Source organism: Pleuronectes platessa, chromosome 23 (assembly GCF_947347685.1).
Source record: "Pleuronectes platessa chromosome 23, fPlePla1.1, whole genome shotgun sequence".
In the NCBI taxonomy this organism is placed as follows: Eukaryota; Metazoa; Chordata; class Actinopteri; order Pleuronectiformes; family Pleuronectidae; genus Pleuronectes; species Pleuronectes platessa.
Window position 1 is genome coordinate 16,148,946 of NC_070648.1, and position 18,370 is coordinate 16,167,315.

The window sequence follows — 18,370 nt, forward strand, 5'->3', positions numbered from 1 at the left end:
CAAAGTTAAGTACAATTACATCTATACATAGACCTTAGTTGAAACAACAACACAGCCACATAATGGCTCCACATGCCTGTCATGCTGACTGGCTTATCAGTTTTATAATGCCTGATGAATTCACATGAAATCTTTGATTAGTTTGTACAGCATCAAATTCTGTATTGTCTGGTTACAGATGGTATGCGGATTGAGTCTCCCTTTCATAGTGTGGATTTCCTTGATGATTTCCAGAAGATTTTGGGAAGCAAATTTACACCAACAGCAATGGAGGAGTGTATGGACTCTGCAGGTATTTTATTGTTTCAGCTGGTGCAGATTGGATTAACTTGAAATGTTGACTACAAACTTTTTTTGACAAAACTAGAATTCAGAAAACATTGTTCATTGTAAAAATCGAAACTTGAGGTAACAAGGTATTAACAGAAACATCTGTTCATCTGCAGAGCAATCCATTAAATATCAATGTTGATGAGAAAAGAAAGTGTATAACATAAATGACGAGGTGTATCAATATCTTTGTCTTTCAAATCAGTGCCACTGGCAGCATATAATTGGCTGGTGTGTTTCCTGTTGGAAGAGAGTCAGAAGAGGATAGAACAGCAGAGGGCTTTATCCAAGGATGAGTTTGAGACCTCTAACAACAGCCAGGTAACATACCCAAGTGCACACACTGTAGGTTGTAGGCTCAAAATGGTCCTCACAAAGATATCTGTACAAGTAGGGGAGAGCGGGGTAATGTGGGACATTTTTTACATTTGCTCCCCTCTAGGCGAGCTAAAATGATATATCAGTAAAATGTACACATTTCCCATTAATTCAGGATATTTTCTAGCAATGGAAATGATCAGAATGTCTTCAGGACAAAGGGCAGTGAAAATATGATTATTTAAAAAAAAGTGGTCTTGTGTCCTACTTTACCCCAGCTACGAGGTAAAGTGGGACACAAGACCACTTTTTTCACTTTAAAACTACCATAACAACACATGTTGCAATAGTTAAAATCCCGACAGCTAGATTGACAACCACTAATATCGGACTAGTAACAGAATCATGGGGATTGGTAAGTTAAGCACATTTATGATTATTATGATTCATGTGATCTCTTGCACACCCTAGCTTACCTGGACATTGTTTCTCTGTCCAATTGGCAGTAAAAGGGATATTGTTTCTCTCTGCGTATTCAAATGCCAGTTCACGGCTCTTAACTGGAGCAAGGCCATGGAACTGGTCAGCTAGTTGTTTCAAGTGTTTGGCAAGCTCCTCCTCCATCTCATCTGTGAATATTCTCTTTACCTCAGCTACTGCAACCCAGGCTACTGATTTTACCTTCCCTTTCTCTTTATGAATCTTGTGAGGGTTGTCTTATCAATATTTCTATCCCTTCCAGCTTTTCTTAAGGACTTCTTTCCTTGCATGACCTCAGCAGCTGCACTCTCCATCTCTGCGAGGGGTGTTTGGCCCCAGGTTGTCTTCCTGGTGTATAGTTTCTTGGCATGATGGCTTTTCTACAATGTTTATGACATTAAAAATAACACATGTAATGTAATATAACACTAAAATATGTTTAAGACTAAACTTAACTTGTGCTTCATGGTGGGGTAAAGTGAGACAGTGTCCCACTTTACCCCACAGCATTTGTCCCACATTACCCCGCTCTCCCCTACACACACTGTGTCCAGGCAGAAACTTTTGAAAAACTCTGAAGCACATTTGCATTCTCACATACAGTCTCTTGGGAAGTTTTCAGTAAATGTGTCTTTAGCGCATGTCTGAAAGCAGCTAGACACAAGGTGATGCACAAGTTAAACAGGTTAAAAAATAAGACAAAATCAGACTTACCTTAAAACAAGAATTAAGGTGAAAAACAAACCAAACATCCTACGCCCACAGTCAAAAACATCGACGTCCCAGCTCTGCTATCATGTTCACTTGTCGCTCAAATAAGAGCAGAGGAGAAATCTTATAGCAGATGTTTTCTCTCACATACAGAGGCAGTCTGATCATGCAGTGAATGTTTCACAGCATTGTTGTTCAACTAAACTCAACTAATTTGGATTTTAGAATAATGGGATATGCTACTAGTTGTAATAGGAGGTGGATGTGACACATTTAGAAGGGAAGAAATCTTATTTTGGTAGAGATAATAGCGAAAGTACTTATTCAAATCAGTTCTAATAACTTGACTGAGGAGAGCAAGATAGGACAAGATCAGCTGACCTTGGGGATTTCTTGAGAGAAGGGATATGTCAGGCCTGGACTGAAATGAGGACTCAGATGCAGAGGATTACACGTACCAGCACACTTTATTGAATTCCGATCCTCTATGAAGAGTGACAAACAATTGGGCTATGAAAAACTCACTTAATATATCTATGACCTGAAAGAATAACTCAGGGATAGAAAAACTCCCTAATAAATTCAAAACACTCACTAGACAAGGAAAGAGGTATGAAACATAAATCGCTCCCGAAGGATGACAAACAAATGGCTAGAGCAAGAAATCAAAAGCGCTCCCGAAGGAGGAAAACCAAACCACTATGAAACAGGACAAAAGAAAAGGCTCACCTAAACAGGAGGCTTATCAAACTAACTAAAACTCTCTAAACATAAATCGCTCCAAAAGGGAGGAAGAAGAACAGATTACAAACAACACAAAACAAATGCTTAGAAACAGAAAGCACAAGTTAATAAAGGGTCTGTGATCGTAGTGTTTTTTTATGTACAAAAGGCATATAAAATGGTTTGGAAGGAGAGATTATTGATTAATTTGAATATGATAGGAATAGCGAGTAGGATGTATAATTGGATCAGAGACTCTTTATTTGATAGATTTATTCAAATAAGAATTCGGACAGCTTCATCAGGAATATATATCGTTGAAAATGGTTCTCCTCAGGGAAGTATCATTGGTACAATATTGTTTTCCATTGTGATTAATGATGTGTTCTCAAGCTCAGGGTGATATTGGGCGGTTGCTCTTTGCTGATGATGGAGCCCTGTGGTAAAGGGGAAGCAAAATGATTATGGGAAAAATACAAGAGGCAATTAATGTGGTAGAAAACATTTCATTTTCATGGGGGCATTAGTGTTCAATAGAAAGAGAAGTGTTGATACATATGTATAAAGAATAGAGCAAGTGAAAGCTTTAGGTTTTTAGGTATGTGGTTTGTTGCTCACCTCACATGGAATTTTAGGTGTTGCTGCCCCTGTAATTTGTGAAGTTCTGGATTCCCTGACTCACCCGCCATGGGTTACTATCCTTAAAGTGGTCCTCTATTTCCATTTTTCTAAGCCTCTTTGGCAGCTCTAATGCCTCTCCTCAGGGTCACTCTGGGCATATTGTACTGAGCTCTGTCACCAAACCTGACAGCAATGTTGAGGTCTCTGATGAGTGACTGTATTTCAGTCGTCAACCACGGTTTCTTGTTTTGAAAAACTTGGAAAAGTTTGTTAACTTCGACATTATCAGCACAGCTTGTGATACAGAACATTACAGTGTATGTAGTGTGGGCTCCTCTTTGTCCTGAGGAGTGGTCAAAGCAGTCTTGGCTGAGACAGAGCTGTCTCCGGCAAAGTTTGATGATTTTTGTTGTGGGCTTTGTTTTCCTCCTGATGGGGGTTTATGCTGGGACGAGCAGCAGTGAGAGGTGGTCTGACTGGCCAAGATGTGCAGGGAAACAAAGTACATTAGTTAAAGGAATGTTAATCGGTGTCTCTCTGTGTTGTTCTCTTAATGTGTGCGATGCATTTGAAAAGATCACTCCAGATAAAGTATATGTGGACCTATGCTTCAAGTATTCAGCTAATTGCACTCTGAGATGAGATAAGAGCTAGCTGTAGCTAACATGGCTATTGTTATCCAAACTACTGTAGCTAGTCTTACTAATCGATAACCGTACTCGTGATGAATGAAAATCCTCCTTAAATAGCTGTGTCCACATCATTCCAGGCTAGCCACACACAGAGCTCTTCCCCTAATGAGCCTATAAAATGTTCAGTGCACCCAGCCTGGCAAGATGCACACAGAGCTAGCGGTCCTCTCCACAAGCCGAGTGAGTGAGTGAGAGCCAGGCGGCTTGCACAAGCTCCACTGGCTGAGTCAGAGTGAAAACAATAGTGCAAGTGTGTGCAATAGTGCAAAATGCAATGGTGCAAATATGCTAAGGTGCAGAGTTAGTGGAATTATGACGGATGGGAGGAGTTTAAAAGTCTTAAGGCCTGGGGGATGAAACTGTCTCTGAGCCTGGTGGTGCGGGCCTGGATGCTGCGGGACCTTCGGCAGACGGCAGCAGGCAGAACAGTTTATGGCTGGGGTGATAGGGGTCTTTAATGATCCGGTTGGTCTTCGTCCTACACTGCTGGGTGTAGAGGTCCCCCATGGATGGCAACCTTTAGATAGGTCCCACCCACTTCAAGTGTAAGCCCCCTCCCGATAGCGGATACAGATAATTAATTAAGTTGAACAGATACAGATACAGATAATGGCGTTACTTGCTCATCCCTAGGCTGGATGCTCTAGTTTGAGACTGGATACTAATGATAGTGACATCCATTAATCCATCCGTCCATTGGCTAGGCCGCTTATCCTTTCATTGCAGCTGGAGCTAATCCCAATTGACATTGGGTGAGAGGTGGGTTGACACCATAGAGGTTCACACCTAAGGTCGCCAGTCTATCGCAGGGAAGAATGTCAGTCAAAAAAACATTCACTCCTACAGGCAAATTAGGGTCTCAAATGAGCCTGCATGTGTTTGGACTGTGGGAGGAAACAAGGCAATAGGATTTAAAATCCATACAGAATTGTTTCTGAGCTGGGTTTGAACTCAGACCCATGTTGCTGTTTAAACTGATTACCATAAAAGTACGACTTAACCATTAACTCTGTGGCATTAGAGTGGCTTTATTTTCTATTTCCTCAATTGAGTAAAGTGAGTGGAAATAAAAAATATTTTTCAAAAAATTCACCCCGTTTTCTTTGTTTTAGGTATACTACTGTCGTTCCCTTGCCATTGCCTACATCGAACAAAACTGCCTCCGGAGATTTCATGAACAGACAATGGATCAGACCACGCCAGCTTCTCTCAGACCAGTACTAAGCAAACTGTGTGCCTTGTATGGCCTGTGGAGCCTCAGCAACCACATGGCCACACTGTATCAGGGTATGTACTGTCCTCTTTATGTTGCATTTATACACAGAAATTAAGATGATCCACTCGGTTGTGTTGACTCAGAATTTGTGTCAGTATTTGTGAGATTGTGACATACTTGTTCTTTTCAAGGTAATTACATGAGTGGAAGGAAGCCAGCAGAGTTGGTTCAGATGGCCATTCTCACTCTCTGCTCCCAGGTACAGTAACATTGTTGTCTCTATCTTCCTGTCTGTCTAAGTCTTTCACCATATCCATGTATTTCTCATTTGCATAAGATACACTAATGCTAGGGACACACCGGAGGCGGAGGCCGTCAGCCCGTGATTCTGCTTTCTCTGCTGGTTGTTATATGCTCTTTTCAATGTAGTGGTGTAGGGGTAGGGGTCCCCTCTGTCTTCCTGTTTGCTTGTGTGCTTATGTGTGTCTGTCTTTTTAGACCCAACTGACAAATGTGTAAGTACATAATTAAAACGCAGTTACAGAGGGTGGGCAGATGTGGAAATTTCATCATGTGGAGGGAAAAATCAGGGAAATTGAAACTCCAGGAGAACAGCAGGAAAATCAAAAGTATGCGATGCATATACATTATTTATATCCTTTAAATTAAATCAAATTTTCTGAGTGTTTTCTGGCCAGATTCGCTCACGGCAAGTGGAAATAATAGAATAGAAACCATCGCTGGCCAATTGATTAACATGGGCGCGGAAAGGAAGCGGACAGCATTTGGTGACACTTCGTGGTGCTTCCACCTCTGGTGTGTCCCTGGCGTAAGAGGCATTATAGATATTATTTCATCTACTTGTAAATAAAGTGAACCCAGTACATTGAGTATACTGAAGTCTCAATATGTCTTTTGAGAAAGAAAACACTTAGACCAGGGGTGTCAAACATACGGCCCGCGGGCCGGATACGGCCTGCCAGGGGGTCCAGCTCGGCCCGCCGGATGCAAGGTATGCTCTAAATAAAAAAAATAAAAAAAGAAAAGACTTAAATTTTAAATAAAAAAAAAACGTTAATTTGTTGAATCATCTTCTTATCAGGCCAGCATGAAATACCAGGAGTGGTAAATGTGTGTGTGTGTGTGTCTCCAGACAACACACACACACAGGCCCCGGAGCTCCGCCCCCACTAACTCGCTCAGAGACACACAAGAGATCAGAGCATGTTCCCGTGAAGCATAGAGCAATAGAATGTTATTAACACTGAATTTAATCGCCTACTATTTCAGTTTTTGAAGAACTCTCATTTGTGTTTGGATCATCTGCAAAATCTTAAGTATTAAAAACAACCATGCATGTGTATGTGAATACACGCACCAAAAATATAAACGCAACAGTTTCGTTTTCACCTCCTTATTTCATGAATTGAAATAAAAGATGTAGGGTTTTTCTCTATGCAGAAAAAGGCTTATATCTTTCAAATTGCCAGAATCCGTTTGTTGAAAGAAATGTGTGACATATCAAAATATGCTAATTAAAAGGTTATAAGTAAAATAAGACTGGTCATAAAAGGCCACCCTACAGTTTCACAGAGTTTTTTAAGGAGGGGACAGTAGAAAACCATTCAGTATCTGGTTTCACCACCATTTGCCTGACGCAGTTCAACACAAATTCGCAAATTGGCAGGAATTGGAACATGCTGACGAACACGGCAATCCAAATCATCCCAAACATGCTCAATAGGTGACACGTCGGGTTTGTATGCAAGCCATGCAAGAACTGGGATTTTTTGCCTGAGGAACTTATCATAGTTTTTCAAATTGCAATCAGTAAAAAACCTGTGTTCATTGTGCATAGGTTATGCCTGCCCATACCATAGCGCTTCTATCACCATTGGCCACTCTGTTGACAACATCGAAGTCAGGAAACCGCTTGCCCAACCGATGCCTTAACCGCTGTCTGCCATCTGCCTGATACAGTGTAAACCAGGAACTGTTATTGTTATTATTATTATTATTATTATTAATAATAATTCGGGAGTGCATACACACTATGTGCATACACACATAGTACACATAGTGTGTATGCACATAGTGTGTATACACACATAGTGTGTATGCACTCCCGACAACATCTGGGCATATGCTCCTGATGAGTCTGTGCATGGTTTCCTGGGGGATCTCCTCCAGACCTGTATCAGGGCATCAGTGAGGTCCGGGACATTCTGTGGCGGTAATTGGTGGCATCCTATGTACCTATTCATCATGTCCCACAGTTGCTCAGCCGGATTTAAGTCAGGGGAACATGAGGGCCAGTCAATGGCATCAATGCTTTCGTCACCCAGGAACTGCTAACACACTCTGGCCACATGAGGCTGGGCATTGTCCTGCACCAGGAAGAACCCAAGGCCCACTGCACCAGTGTAAGCTCTGACAATCACTCTGAGGATTTCATCCAAGTACCTAACAGCAGTCAGGGTACCTTTGGCTATGACATGGAGGTCTGTGCAACCCTCCAAGAATATGCCTCCCCACACCATCACTGACCCACCTCCAAACTGGTCATGCTGGATGATGGTACAGGCAGCATAACATCCACCACGGTTTCTCCACACTCTTTCACGCCTGTCAGTGTACTCAGTGTGAACCTGCTCTCATCTGATTAGGCAATGGGGCACCAGTGGCAGACCTTCAAATCCTTGTGTTCTCTGGCGATTGCCAATCCCACTAGAGGACATCGGGCCCTCATTGAGTCTGATTGTTTAGTCAGAAACATGCACACCATTACCCTGCTGAATGTCATTTTGTAGGGCTCTGGCAAGGCTCCTCCTGTTCCTCCTCGCACAGGAGCAGATACCTGTCCTGCTGCTGATTGAAGCCCTTCTACTGCCCTGATTAGCTCTCCCTGTGTCACGGTCGCTCTCTTGGTATCTCCTCCATGCTCTTGAGACTATGCTGGGAGACACAGCAAATCTTCTTGTGACCAGAAGTATGGATGTGCCACCCTTAAGGAGCTGAAGCACCTGCAAACTGATTGGGCTTCAGGTATTGCCTCATAGTACCAGAAGTGACAAAGACACCAGCAGAACACAAAACTAGAGAAGAATCAATCAGGAAGGATAAGGACAGAGCAATTGTCCGTGGCCTTCACATGCAAAACCATTCCCTTTTTGGGGGGGTTGTCTTGCATTTTTTTCTCCATTGCACCTGTTGTGACTTCCACTTGCACCAAAGCAGGTTAATTGATTCATAATCACTTGTGCTTCCTAAATATACACATTGACACCTTTTGCCTTGATATAATGTATATAAGGATCTGGCGCTATACAATTAAATTGAATTGACATCCTTAAAGAGTTGGTGTGAATGAGATCAAACACGAAGTGCGCAAAAAGGGATATTTCTGAAGCTGCTGTAAATTTTCTATGAAATTTTGTGATACGCATCCCCATTCCTTGTGCTCTACCTAATTTCTACCTGTCTTTATAAAGCTAAATGAGGAAATTATGCCTTTAGTAGATGTGGCTCGGCCACCTCACATAAACTTAACCTGATCTGCTCTCTGTTTCTTCTCCAGCTAAAGGATGATGCAGTAGCATTGGTGGACATATTTGCACCCACTGATTTCATCCTCAACTCACCCATTGGCAATGCTGATGGACAGGTAACTCACACAAACACAGAAACCAAAGAGCTGTCATGTCATACCATAGTGAGTGTTGTGAAAGATGGTCTTTTTTGATTAGGTCAATATATGGCACAACCATAACTTGATTATTCTATAAGAAAAAATATAGCTGGTGAGAATATAGAGTATGGCATAGAAGCTGAATTATTTATCCTAAAGCTGACGTTAGTCTGAAGTTGTCAGCTGTAACAAATCTCTGGTTTATTTGAGTAAACTGTGAACATCAGTGTTCAAACCTTTTACTGATCCTTATCAACCAACCAACATCTCCTCACTAGTTCTATCTAGTATTAGACTGCATGAGGCCAAAATCATATCAGCCTTTTGGGGCACATATAGAACATAGACCCCCTCCAATTTGCCTACAGGCAGGGATGGAGCGCGGAGGATGCAGTCGCAATTGTGACGCATCTAATCAGTAAGCATTTAGAGAACACAAGACTTATCCTTAGGGCCTATTTGTAGACTTTTCATCAGCTTTTAACCCTATCCAACCTTACCTGCTGGTCCAGATGTTAAAAAGCATGCAACTTAATCATTTCATTTTAAAATGGTTTATTCTTTTCTTAACCAACATATCCCAGCAGGTGAAGGTAAATAGCTCACTTTCCAGCATCAAATACTGTAGCACAGGTGTACCACAAGGCTGCGTAAGCTCTCCTTTCCCATACACACTTTATACTAACAAATGTAGGAGCAGCCTCCCAAATAATCACATTATAAAATGTTCTGTTGATACAGTAGTTTTAAGCTTGTTACACCGGCATGACTGCCCTGTAATATAATTGCATGAGATTGACTCATTTTAAAGAAGAATTGGGGCAACTTAGCCTTTGCTCTCTCTTTTTTTTTAAGCAAATATAGGATGGTTGAATAAAACTTTTTTCTTTTCTTTTTTAAATCAAACAAACAAACAAACCTTTGCACAATTAAATCTGATTGTGAAATCTGAATCTGAGCATATCTGTAGAACCAGTGGTGAGCCAGTTCACACTTAAAAAGAGCGTGTTCCAAGTTCAGGTCATGCAGATGAAATGAACTAGTTCATGTTCATAGTTAATTTTTTATTGGGATGATTTAGGGGAAAAACGTACGGTAATGTGTTTGGTTATGAATCGATAGTGTCGGATCATGTTTGCGTGTCGCTCCACTCACTTAACACTGAGTGTCGCGTCGCGTGTTGTACTGAGCACAAAATGTCATTTTCATGATGTTTAAATGCAGCCTCATAAACTCTGAAGCGAATCAAACCAACACTAAGTTAGTTCATGTGCTGATCAGGTCCTGATAACTAGTGATGAGTGTTTATTTGTTCAAGTGAGAGCAGGTCAGAGCGGAGGAGGACACAGAAACTCCAGCTCGGTAAAAACCCACTGCAGCTTCTGCTCTAATCATGACGCAGCGGTGCTGATCACTGAGCAGCTGTGACCAGAGAAATTCTGTATTCCACTGTTCTTCTACAAAGTCACTGACCGCCTGCTTAACGTGAACGAGCTATGATCTCACTGCGTGTGTCACTCTGAGTGAATGAGTGGGGGTGGGTATCGGTACATGGAGCGGGTCATTCTGCGCATGCGTTTATTAATTTTGACAGCCCTACTTATAAACCTTCCACTTGACTAGCACATTTCACACTTGTTTTTTATTATCTGTCTTGCATGATATGTCTTTGTTTACTGTTTTTGTTGTTGTTGTTTGTTCTAATATGTACTGTTTTGCAGCTGCTGTAGTACTTTGGCCCAAGAAAAATGTCCCTATGTAAAAATTATATTATATTATATTATATATCTCATAGAATGTTTTGATCTATGGTGTCCAACGCCACACTAAGATCCAGCATTATAGAGACAAGTCCATTATCTGATGCCATGCAAGGGTCATTTAACTTTTAACAGTGCTATTTCTGTGGTGCGATGGATTCTAAATCCTGATTAAAAGTCTTCCATTTTGGTCGAAGTAATCACACAAATGGTTAGCAACAGCTTTTTCAAGGATCTGGAAATGAAGGGAATCAAATCAATTAATACAAGTTTGTTTGTATAGCCCATATTGTCTCACAATCACAAATTGTCTCTTAGGGCTTTAACAAGGTGTGACATCCTCTGCCCTTAACCCTCAACAAGAGTAAGGAAAAACTAAAAAAAATATACTTTAAACAGGGTAAAAATAACATAGAAACCTCAGAGAGAGCCACATGTGAGGGATCCCTCTCCCAGGAGGGACAGAAGTGCAATAGATGCCACGTGTAATGGAGACAATCAGAAATATGGGTATTTACAGCACTGATTAGAATAAACACTTTGTAGCATAATGGAAGATAAGCAGAGGTATAATTCCAGCTACTGTAATAACCTGCAGTACGTAGCGAGACACATGAGGGTGCAATTCATAGATCACTGATAATGGAAGATTTACCAGAGTGAAATGTGACAAATTCTGCCAAGGTGCTGCATTGGTAGCACACTAGCAGTCACTGCAACAACAAATATAACAGTGGCTTCCAGTTTATTCGTTTTTCAAAGTTTTAAGTCTTGTCTCATGGTAGTTTAAACCATTGTGCAGTGTTTTGGCATCAAACAGCAAACTTACGGACCTCCTGAGTCTTGGTTTATTTTCACTAATACCTGAAGCAGCAAGTCCCCACTAACCCATTTTTCAGAAGTATCTCAAGCCTAACTGACTTCACACATTTTTGGTATTGATTAAACAGCACTATCATATTTCATTGGATATTTTTTCGTCATAATGAAAGACTAAATTAATTGGGTTTTATTAGAAAAAAATATATGTTAACCTCATCAATTTTATAATGTTAACTTGATCTAAAAAATTAAATAAACTGAGAAAAACCCCAATCATCATCTTTAGTGTAGATTGTCTTTCTGCCAGAAAAAATTTAGACAGTTCAGCACTTTATTTCAGTGTCTGTGAAAGAAACGAGCGGGGTTGAGGCGTTTAGACAACAGACAAAGACAGCATAAAAACTACTCGGACTCATCTACTTCTTTCTCTTCCACACAGCTTTACAAAAACCTATGGTCAACAGTGTTGCAGGGCAGCCAGGTGCTGGACCGTCCTTCCTGGTGGAAAGAGTTCTGCTCAGACAAACCTGTGGTCGGATCTCTGCGTCCAAAACTCTAGAAGCCAAACACATGCTGCAGGCGAAGTGTCTGAATGGTCTACGAGTGTAAAACTTTGCATTGTGGCAACACACCTGTGATTGAAGGCACAAAATTATCATTATTGTAGGCGCTACAAATCTTACATGGTGAATACCCTACCAAGTTGTTAATATGTTGGTAAAGGAAATTTGTGATTTGAATTGATCCAGCCTCTTACAAGTTTAGTTAATTAGCTAGTCAGAAAGTGCCAATGAGTTGCTAAGAAACTTTTTTGCAATTGTCAACATTGTTCATTATAGCTGAAACAAGCAGTAAATTAATTATCTACTCGACTATTTGAAAATTTAACAGCAACTCAATTTATTGTCACAAAAATAATGAACTGATATGATTGTACAATTCTGATAATATTCACTGCACCTGAATTGTTCCTATATGCTCATTCAAACATGGTCGGTGGAACATACACTCAGATTTCTGAGATATCCTCAAATAACTTTTTTTCCTCTAAGGGATAAACATACCATAACTCTTACAGTAAATATTGATGATTTAAGACTACAAAGGGGATGGACTGATTTTAATGTTTTGCTGCATTTATGTATACTCATTATTGTAATAAGATTAATTAAAAGGCATATATAAGAAAGAAACTTGTAGATTTAAACTCTGTGTGTCACTGGAATTCAGTCCCTGATTATGTAGTCCTTGTGGCCTTTACAAGTATCATTGCAAGTGCCCTTAAAGTTCCAAGTGTGTCCTGTGGAAATTACACATCCTTAAATATTGCTGGCTGTAAATACTGGTTTGTGTGACATTACTTCAGTGTTTTGGAACTTAATGTCTCATTAAATATATACAAAATGTTTAAAGAAAATATTCTTATAATCTACAGTCGCTATGTTGATTGTTAAATTTGTATTCAGACATTACACAAGTATACTATCAAACTTATATTCCAGAACATTATTTCTCAAGCTCAAATCTTATATTGCTTTTCGATCCATACAAATCTGAATGATGTCTGAATAGAAATGTAAGTCTCATGTAATTCATGTGATCTGAATCATGTATGAAGTAATCTGTTATCATTAAAAATGTTACAAAATCCATTAAGGCCCATAGATTATTGAATACATATCTGTAACCTCACTAATGTGATGGCTCAAGCTGTTTCTCTTCTCAGACGGTTGTGATTTAGCTACTTATGGTTGGTCTTCCAGGTTTGAGTCATCAGTCTTGAGTGGAGAAGAGTATTTCTTCATGTCCAGAACAGCCTGTTCAAATATTCCTCACCTTTTATCAGCTTGCAAATTCAGCAGTTATCCCACACCCAAAAAAATATTAGGGGTTTTATTTATTGAAATCATTTACTGTTTATTTAGACGTACAACTGGACGGCTCCCAAAACTTCAGCCAAAGTGTGTAAATCACCCCCTGGTGGCTGGCTGCAGTTCAGGTCAGAAACTTTGCACCATCCATGTTAGAAGATGGGATATGGAAGTCAAATTATAACTTATTATGGAAACCACTTAAAGTGACCATGTTTTTTCTGGGAAACTACTAAAATCTTTCTTCATAGCAGGGCATTAGTTGGTTTGATACAGTTTTGTTTGCAGTGTGCAGCGCGAACGATAGAGACTGAGAGGAGCGCTCAGTTACTGACAGAACCGCTAAAAAATGTTTATCAAAAGACCCAACATGAACAGTGTAAGTGGAGTTCTTGGTTACACATTTGTAGAAGAATGATTCTGGTTGATCACTATATTCTGTTTCCAATGTATTAGAACAGGGGGAAACGGTGGAGGTCGGTTGACACAGCTTGGTATTGCATTATGCATTTGCACAGTGCATGAAGGAGTTAAATTTCAAATCCTGTTGCTAGTATGTGGTCTATGTTGGCATAAAAATGTGGTAATGCCAGGTAATCAAACATGTTTAGTCATGTGCAGATTGGACAATGTCTAGTCAAATTAGTAGAGCTTCCTGTTTCATGGCCATATAGCCATGGGGAGGCTGTTAAAGGAAAACTTAAACTTATTAGCAAAACTGTTCATGGTTAAGGTTGTTCGATTGAACTTACCAAAATTGAATGCCTGCAAATAGCAAAGTAAGCTAATATTTTGCACTACAATCAACATCGCCAACTTCCTATTCAATTTAGGGTACAGGTCCGGGAGGCTTTTTTGTAAGTCTAGATATTGTACATAAACCTACCGATTTTCATACATGTTGCTAAAATGTGAAATGGATTTTGTTTGGGGTGCTATCGAGCCATTTTGCCACACTAGTATACAAAACCTATATTGGAAGTAAATGTTTAGCATTTCCAACTTAGGTTTCATTAGTATTCGAGCATGTTTAGCCGCTCGAAAATGTGATAAATTGTAAAAACTAAACATCAACTATTAGTAAATTGCCACAGCAACAGCCTTCAACAAAAAAAACACAAAACATTCATAACCTATCATTACCATGTCTAAACAGTCGTCTGACCAGATTTCAATTGGATATGGTCAACCTGTTAGGAGGAGTACATCACAGTATAAAACATGTTATTTATTTTAGTTAGTGGGGCCACTATAAGTAGGACTGAATAATACATGCTGGGATTTTTATCAAATGTGAAGTTTGGTGCAGATTGGATAATGTTTCAAAGGAGAGGGGGAGAGAGGAGGAGAGACCAGGAACAGTTGTGTACCGTCAGGTTTCAGCGCTGACTAGTTGTTATAATGAATACAATAATAGTGACAATTATGGATGTAAAGATTTTTATTGACAATAGCGGCATCCATTCATATAATAACAATAATAATAATAGTTGGTGTCGAGATCCTTTACCTCTGGAGTCAGAGATATCTGCAGAGAGAGAGAGAGAGAGAGAGAGAAAGGTTACTGGAACCAGGTGTGCGACAAGGGAAAAAGACGCTGCATAGCAACAGTCTTTCAACCGCATGCTCTTAAGTTAGCTGATTATCTTTAATTACTGTATATTGCTTTGCTACTTTGAACTTTTACATAATTACTGACTGCACCTTAAGCTACATTTGATTGGAACTAAACGTAAGGACACCTCATATACACACATTCAGACTATACACAAACATTCATCCACCTCATCTGTGCAACGGGACCTGCATCAGTTCAACTCATAAGTTAAGAAAATGGTAAATATGGCGTCTGACTGGCATTAATATGCAATGGAGGAACATTAGCCAGAACTCTCGAGTAAAAAAAAAATGTGCGGGCAGAGAGAGACAGAAAGAAGGGGAGAGTTGCTAAGGAAATGATGGGAGTTTCCCCAGCAATCAGACCTATAGCAGCATAAATAAGGGCTTGTTCAGGACTCAAAATTATTTATTTGAACAATATTTTCATAGCTCTTTGATATCTGAAGGGGCTTCATTGTTAAGGGCTTCGTATGTGAGGAGCATGATCTTGTATTCTATTCTGAATTTGACAGGGAGCCAATGAAGTAAACCTAAGACAGAATTATTATGATATCTCCTTCTAGTTCCTTTCACCACTCGTGCTGCAGAATTTTGGACCAACTGGAGGTGTATCAGAGACTTACTGGGACATCCTCAATAAAGAATTACAGAAATCCAGTCTAGAGGTAACAAATGAATGGATGTTTCAAATTTTCATTATAATTCACAGGTGGAAGGAAGCTGTCCTAGAGACTTGTTTTGATGTGGGTCCAATTACTTGTCCTGGTCAAACATAACTCCAATGAATTATTAATGAAACCACTAATGAGAGTGGGATGGGGGAAGCAAACAATACCCAAAGCTTGGCGCAGAGCTGGAGGAGTACTGATACCAAAAGAGGAGGAATCCTGAAACATTAGCCAATTTCCACCGATCACTCTCCTCAGTATGGAAGGTTAGATCTTCTTTCAGCCCATAAGCTGACAAGTTATCCGGTGAAAAATCAGCTGGTGGATACAACGCTCCAAAAGGCAGGAATTTAAGGTTTCTCTGGATGTTTAGAACACACTAGCATGATCTGGCACCAATCACCAAGTGTTTTGTGGGCTGAATTCGACTTCTTCAACATACCAGAGCCAAATATAAATTTGATTAAAGGGGACATATTATGAAAATTCCACTTTTGTAGTGCTTCTACACGTTGATTTGGGTATCTGGCATGTCTACCTTCCCAAAAACTCAGGAAAAAAACAACTCCCGCGATTTGTTGTGGTTCCTCTATGTCAGAAACTATACGCTAGAGTGCGTCGAATGGGATTACGACCAGGATTGACGTCACAGATAGATAGATAGAGGGATACTTTATTAAACCCGTGGGAAATTCGGATCATCCAGTAGCTTGTACACTTAACCCATCACTGACAAACATACATAAATCACATACAGAGAACAAATGTACAGATACAGGAATGGAATGCAATGCAATGATGTGATTGTGTCAGTGTCCAGTAATGGGGCAGTCTAGGGCCATTTTGTGGTGGGGGGGCTAGTGTCTTTGTCCAGGCTGGGAAGAAGAGGTGTGATAGCTGTGGGGGTGGGGGGTTGACAATGTGGGGAAGGGTTAGACCTGGTCCTTTGTTCGTCGAATCTGCAGTAAAACTCATTGAGGTCGTTTGCCAGTTGGAAATCTTCCACGGAGTGGGGGGATTTTGTCTTGCAGCCAGTGATCACCCGAAGGCCTTTCCAGACTGACGAGGAGTCGTTGGCTGCAAACTGTTGTTCCAGTTTCTTCGAATACTGTCGTTTGGCCTCCTTAATCTCCTTGCCAAATGAGTATTTAATCAGTCTGAACCTATCCATGTCCCCACTCTTGAAGGCCAACTCCTTCTCCAAACGTAGCTGTTTGAGCTTTGCTGTGAACCAGGGCTTGTCGTTGTTTTAACTCACCCTGGTAAGTGTCGGAATACATCTGTCTTCACAGAAGCTGATGTAGGACGTCACAGCATCTGTGTATTCGTCCAGGCTGTTAGAAGCAGTTCGGAACATGTCCCAGTCAGTGTTTTCCAGGCAGTCACGCAGCTCCTCCACAGCTTCTCTGCTGCTCCAGTTCTTTGATCTAAGCACAGCAGGTTTAGAAAGTTTTAGTTTCTGTCTCTTAGCCGGGATCAGGTGAATGAGAGCGTGGTCGGATAGACCCAGAGCAGCGCGGGAAACTGCATGATACGCCTTGCTGATGGTGCTTTAGCAGTGGTCCAGAGTATTGTCCCCCCTGGTCGGGCATTTGATTAACTGTTTGTTTTTTGGGAGTTCCTGAGATAATTTCCCCTTATTAAAGTCCCTAAGAACAATAACGGGGGAATACGTGTTCTCTCTCCTTCTCTCCACTCCCAGTATGTGCTCCACGAGTTGTCGTTGAGCCTCGCGCACGTCAGCTTGCAGTGGGATGTAAACTCCAGCCAGGATAAAAGAGTTGAATTGACGCTTACCTCTCCGTCTCCGCCTCAGTCTCGCTGCGTGGCAGAGGACCGCAGCACCTTTGATCAGTAAATCCACTAAATCCACGGAAGAGGCGAGGAAGTTGGGACATAAATCGGATGGTGTTTTGTCCCTGATGGAAAGAAGCTCATCCATCGTGAAAGTAATCCGAGTAGGGTCGCAGTAAACAGAATTGAATACTAAAAACAAACACAGAAGTGCGCACCAATACGCCGAAGCAGCCTTTCGTGGCGCCATCTTTGTAAGAGAGAGATGTCAACAAACTAGTGAAGAGACTGAACCCTCGCAAGGCAGCTGGACAGATGCTCTCTCCCCCTCCACACGGAGGCACTGTGCGGATCAGTTGTCTCCAGTGTTCACAGACATCTTCAACACCTCACTGGCTGAATGTGTTGTACCCGCCTGCCTCAAAACATCCACCATCATCCCCGTTCCCAAGAAGCAGAGGATCACAGGCCTTAATGACTACAGACCAGTCGCCCTGACCTCTGTAGTAATGAAGACCTTCGAGCGCCTCGTGCTGACCCACCTCAAGACCATAACAAACCACCTCTCAACCCACTGCAGTTGGCCTACAGAGCCAACAGGTCCCTAGACGATGCAGTCAACATGGGACTCCACTTCATCCTCCAGCACCTCGATTCCCCCGGCACCTACGCCAGGATCCTGTTTGTGGACTTCAGCTCCGCATTCAACACAATCTCCCGAGCTCTTCCCGGGGACAAGCTGACACAGCTGAGCGTGCCTGAGCCCACCTGCAGGTGGATCACTAACTTCCTGACCGACAGGAAGCAGCGCGTGAGGCTGGGCAAGCTTATCTCGGAGACCCGGACCCTCAGCACTGGAGCCCCACAAGGTTGGGTGCTCTCTCCTCTACTCTTCTCCCTCTAAACCAACAACTGCACCTCCAGCCATCCCTCTGTCAATCTCCTGAAGTTTGCTGACGACACAACCCTTATTGGTTTAATTTCCAATGGGGACGAGGCCGCCTACAGAGAGGAAGTTAACAGCCTGGCTACTTGGTGCAGCTAGAACCACCTGGA

General features: G+C 41.3%; 1 protein-coding gene across 3 annotated transcripts in view; it reads left to right on the forward strand.

Moving 5' to 3' along the window:
- The window catches only part of acox3 (acyl-CoA oxidase 3, pristanoyl), a 31,004-nt gene extending 17,991 nt beyond the window's left edge, over positions 1-13,013 (forward strand). For 2 of the 3 annotated variants that reach the window (XM_053415819.1, XM_053415820.1), the window contains 6 exons: positions 179-292; positions 536-651; positions 4,988-5,162; positions 5,283-5,350; positions 8,669-8,755; positions 11,801-13,013. In XM_053415819.1, the coding sequence (XP_053271794.1) occupies positions 179-292; positions 536-651; positions 4,988-5,162; positions 5,283-5,350; positions 8,669-8,755; positions 11,801-11,920 (680 nt within the window). In that variant the 3' untranslated portion in view covers positions 11,921-13,013. Of the gene's footprint in view, positions 1-178; positions 293-535; positions 652-4,987; positions 5,163-5,282; positions 5,351-7,901; positions 8,137-8,668; positions 8,756-11,800 lie in introns of those variants that run through there. The other variant, XR_008333921.1, reaches the window with a different exon arrangement.
- The last annotated feature ends 5,357 nt before the right edge of the window (positions 13,014-18,370 follow it).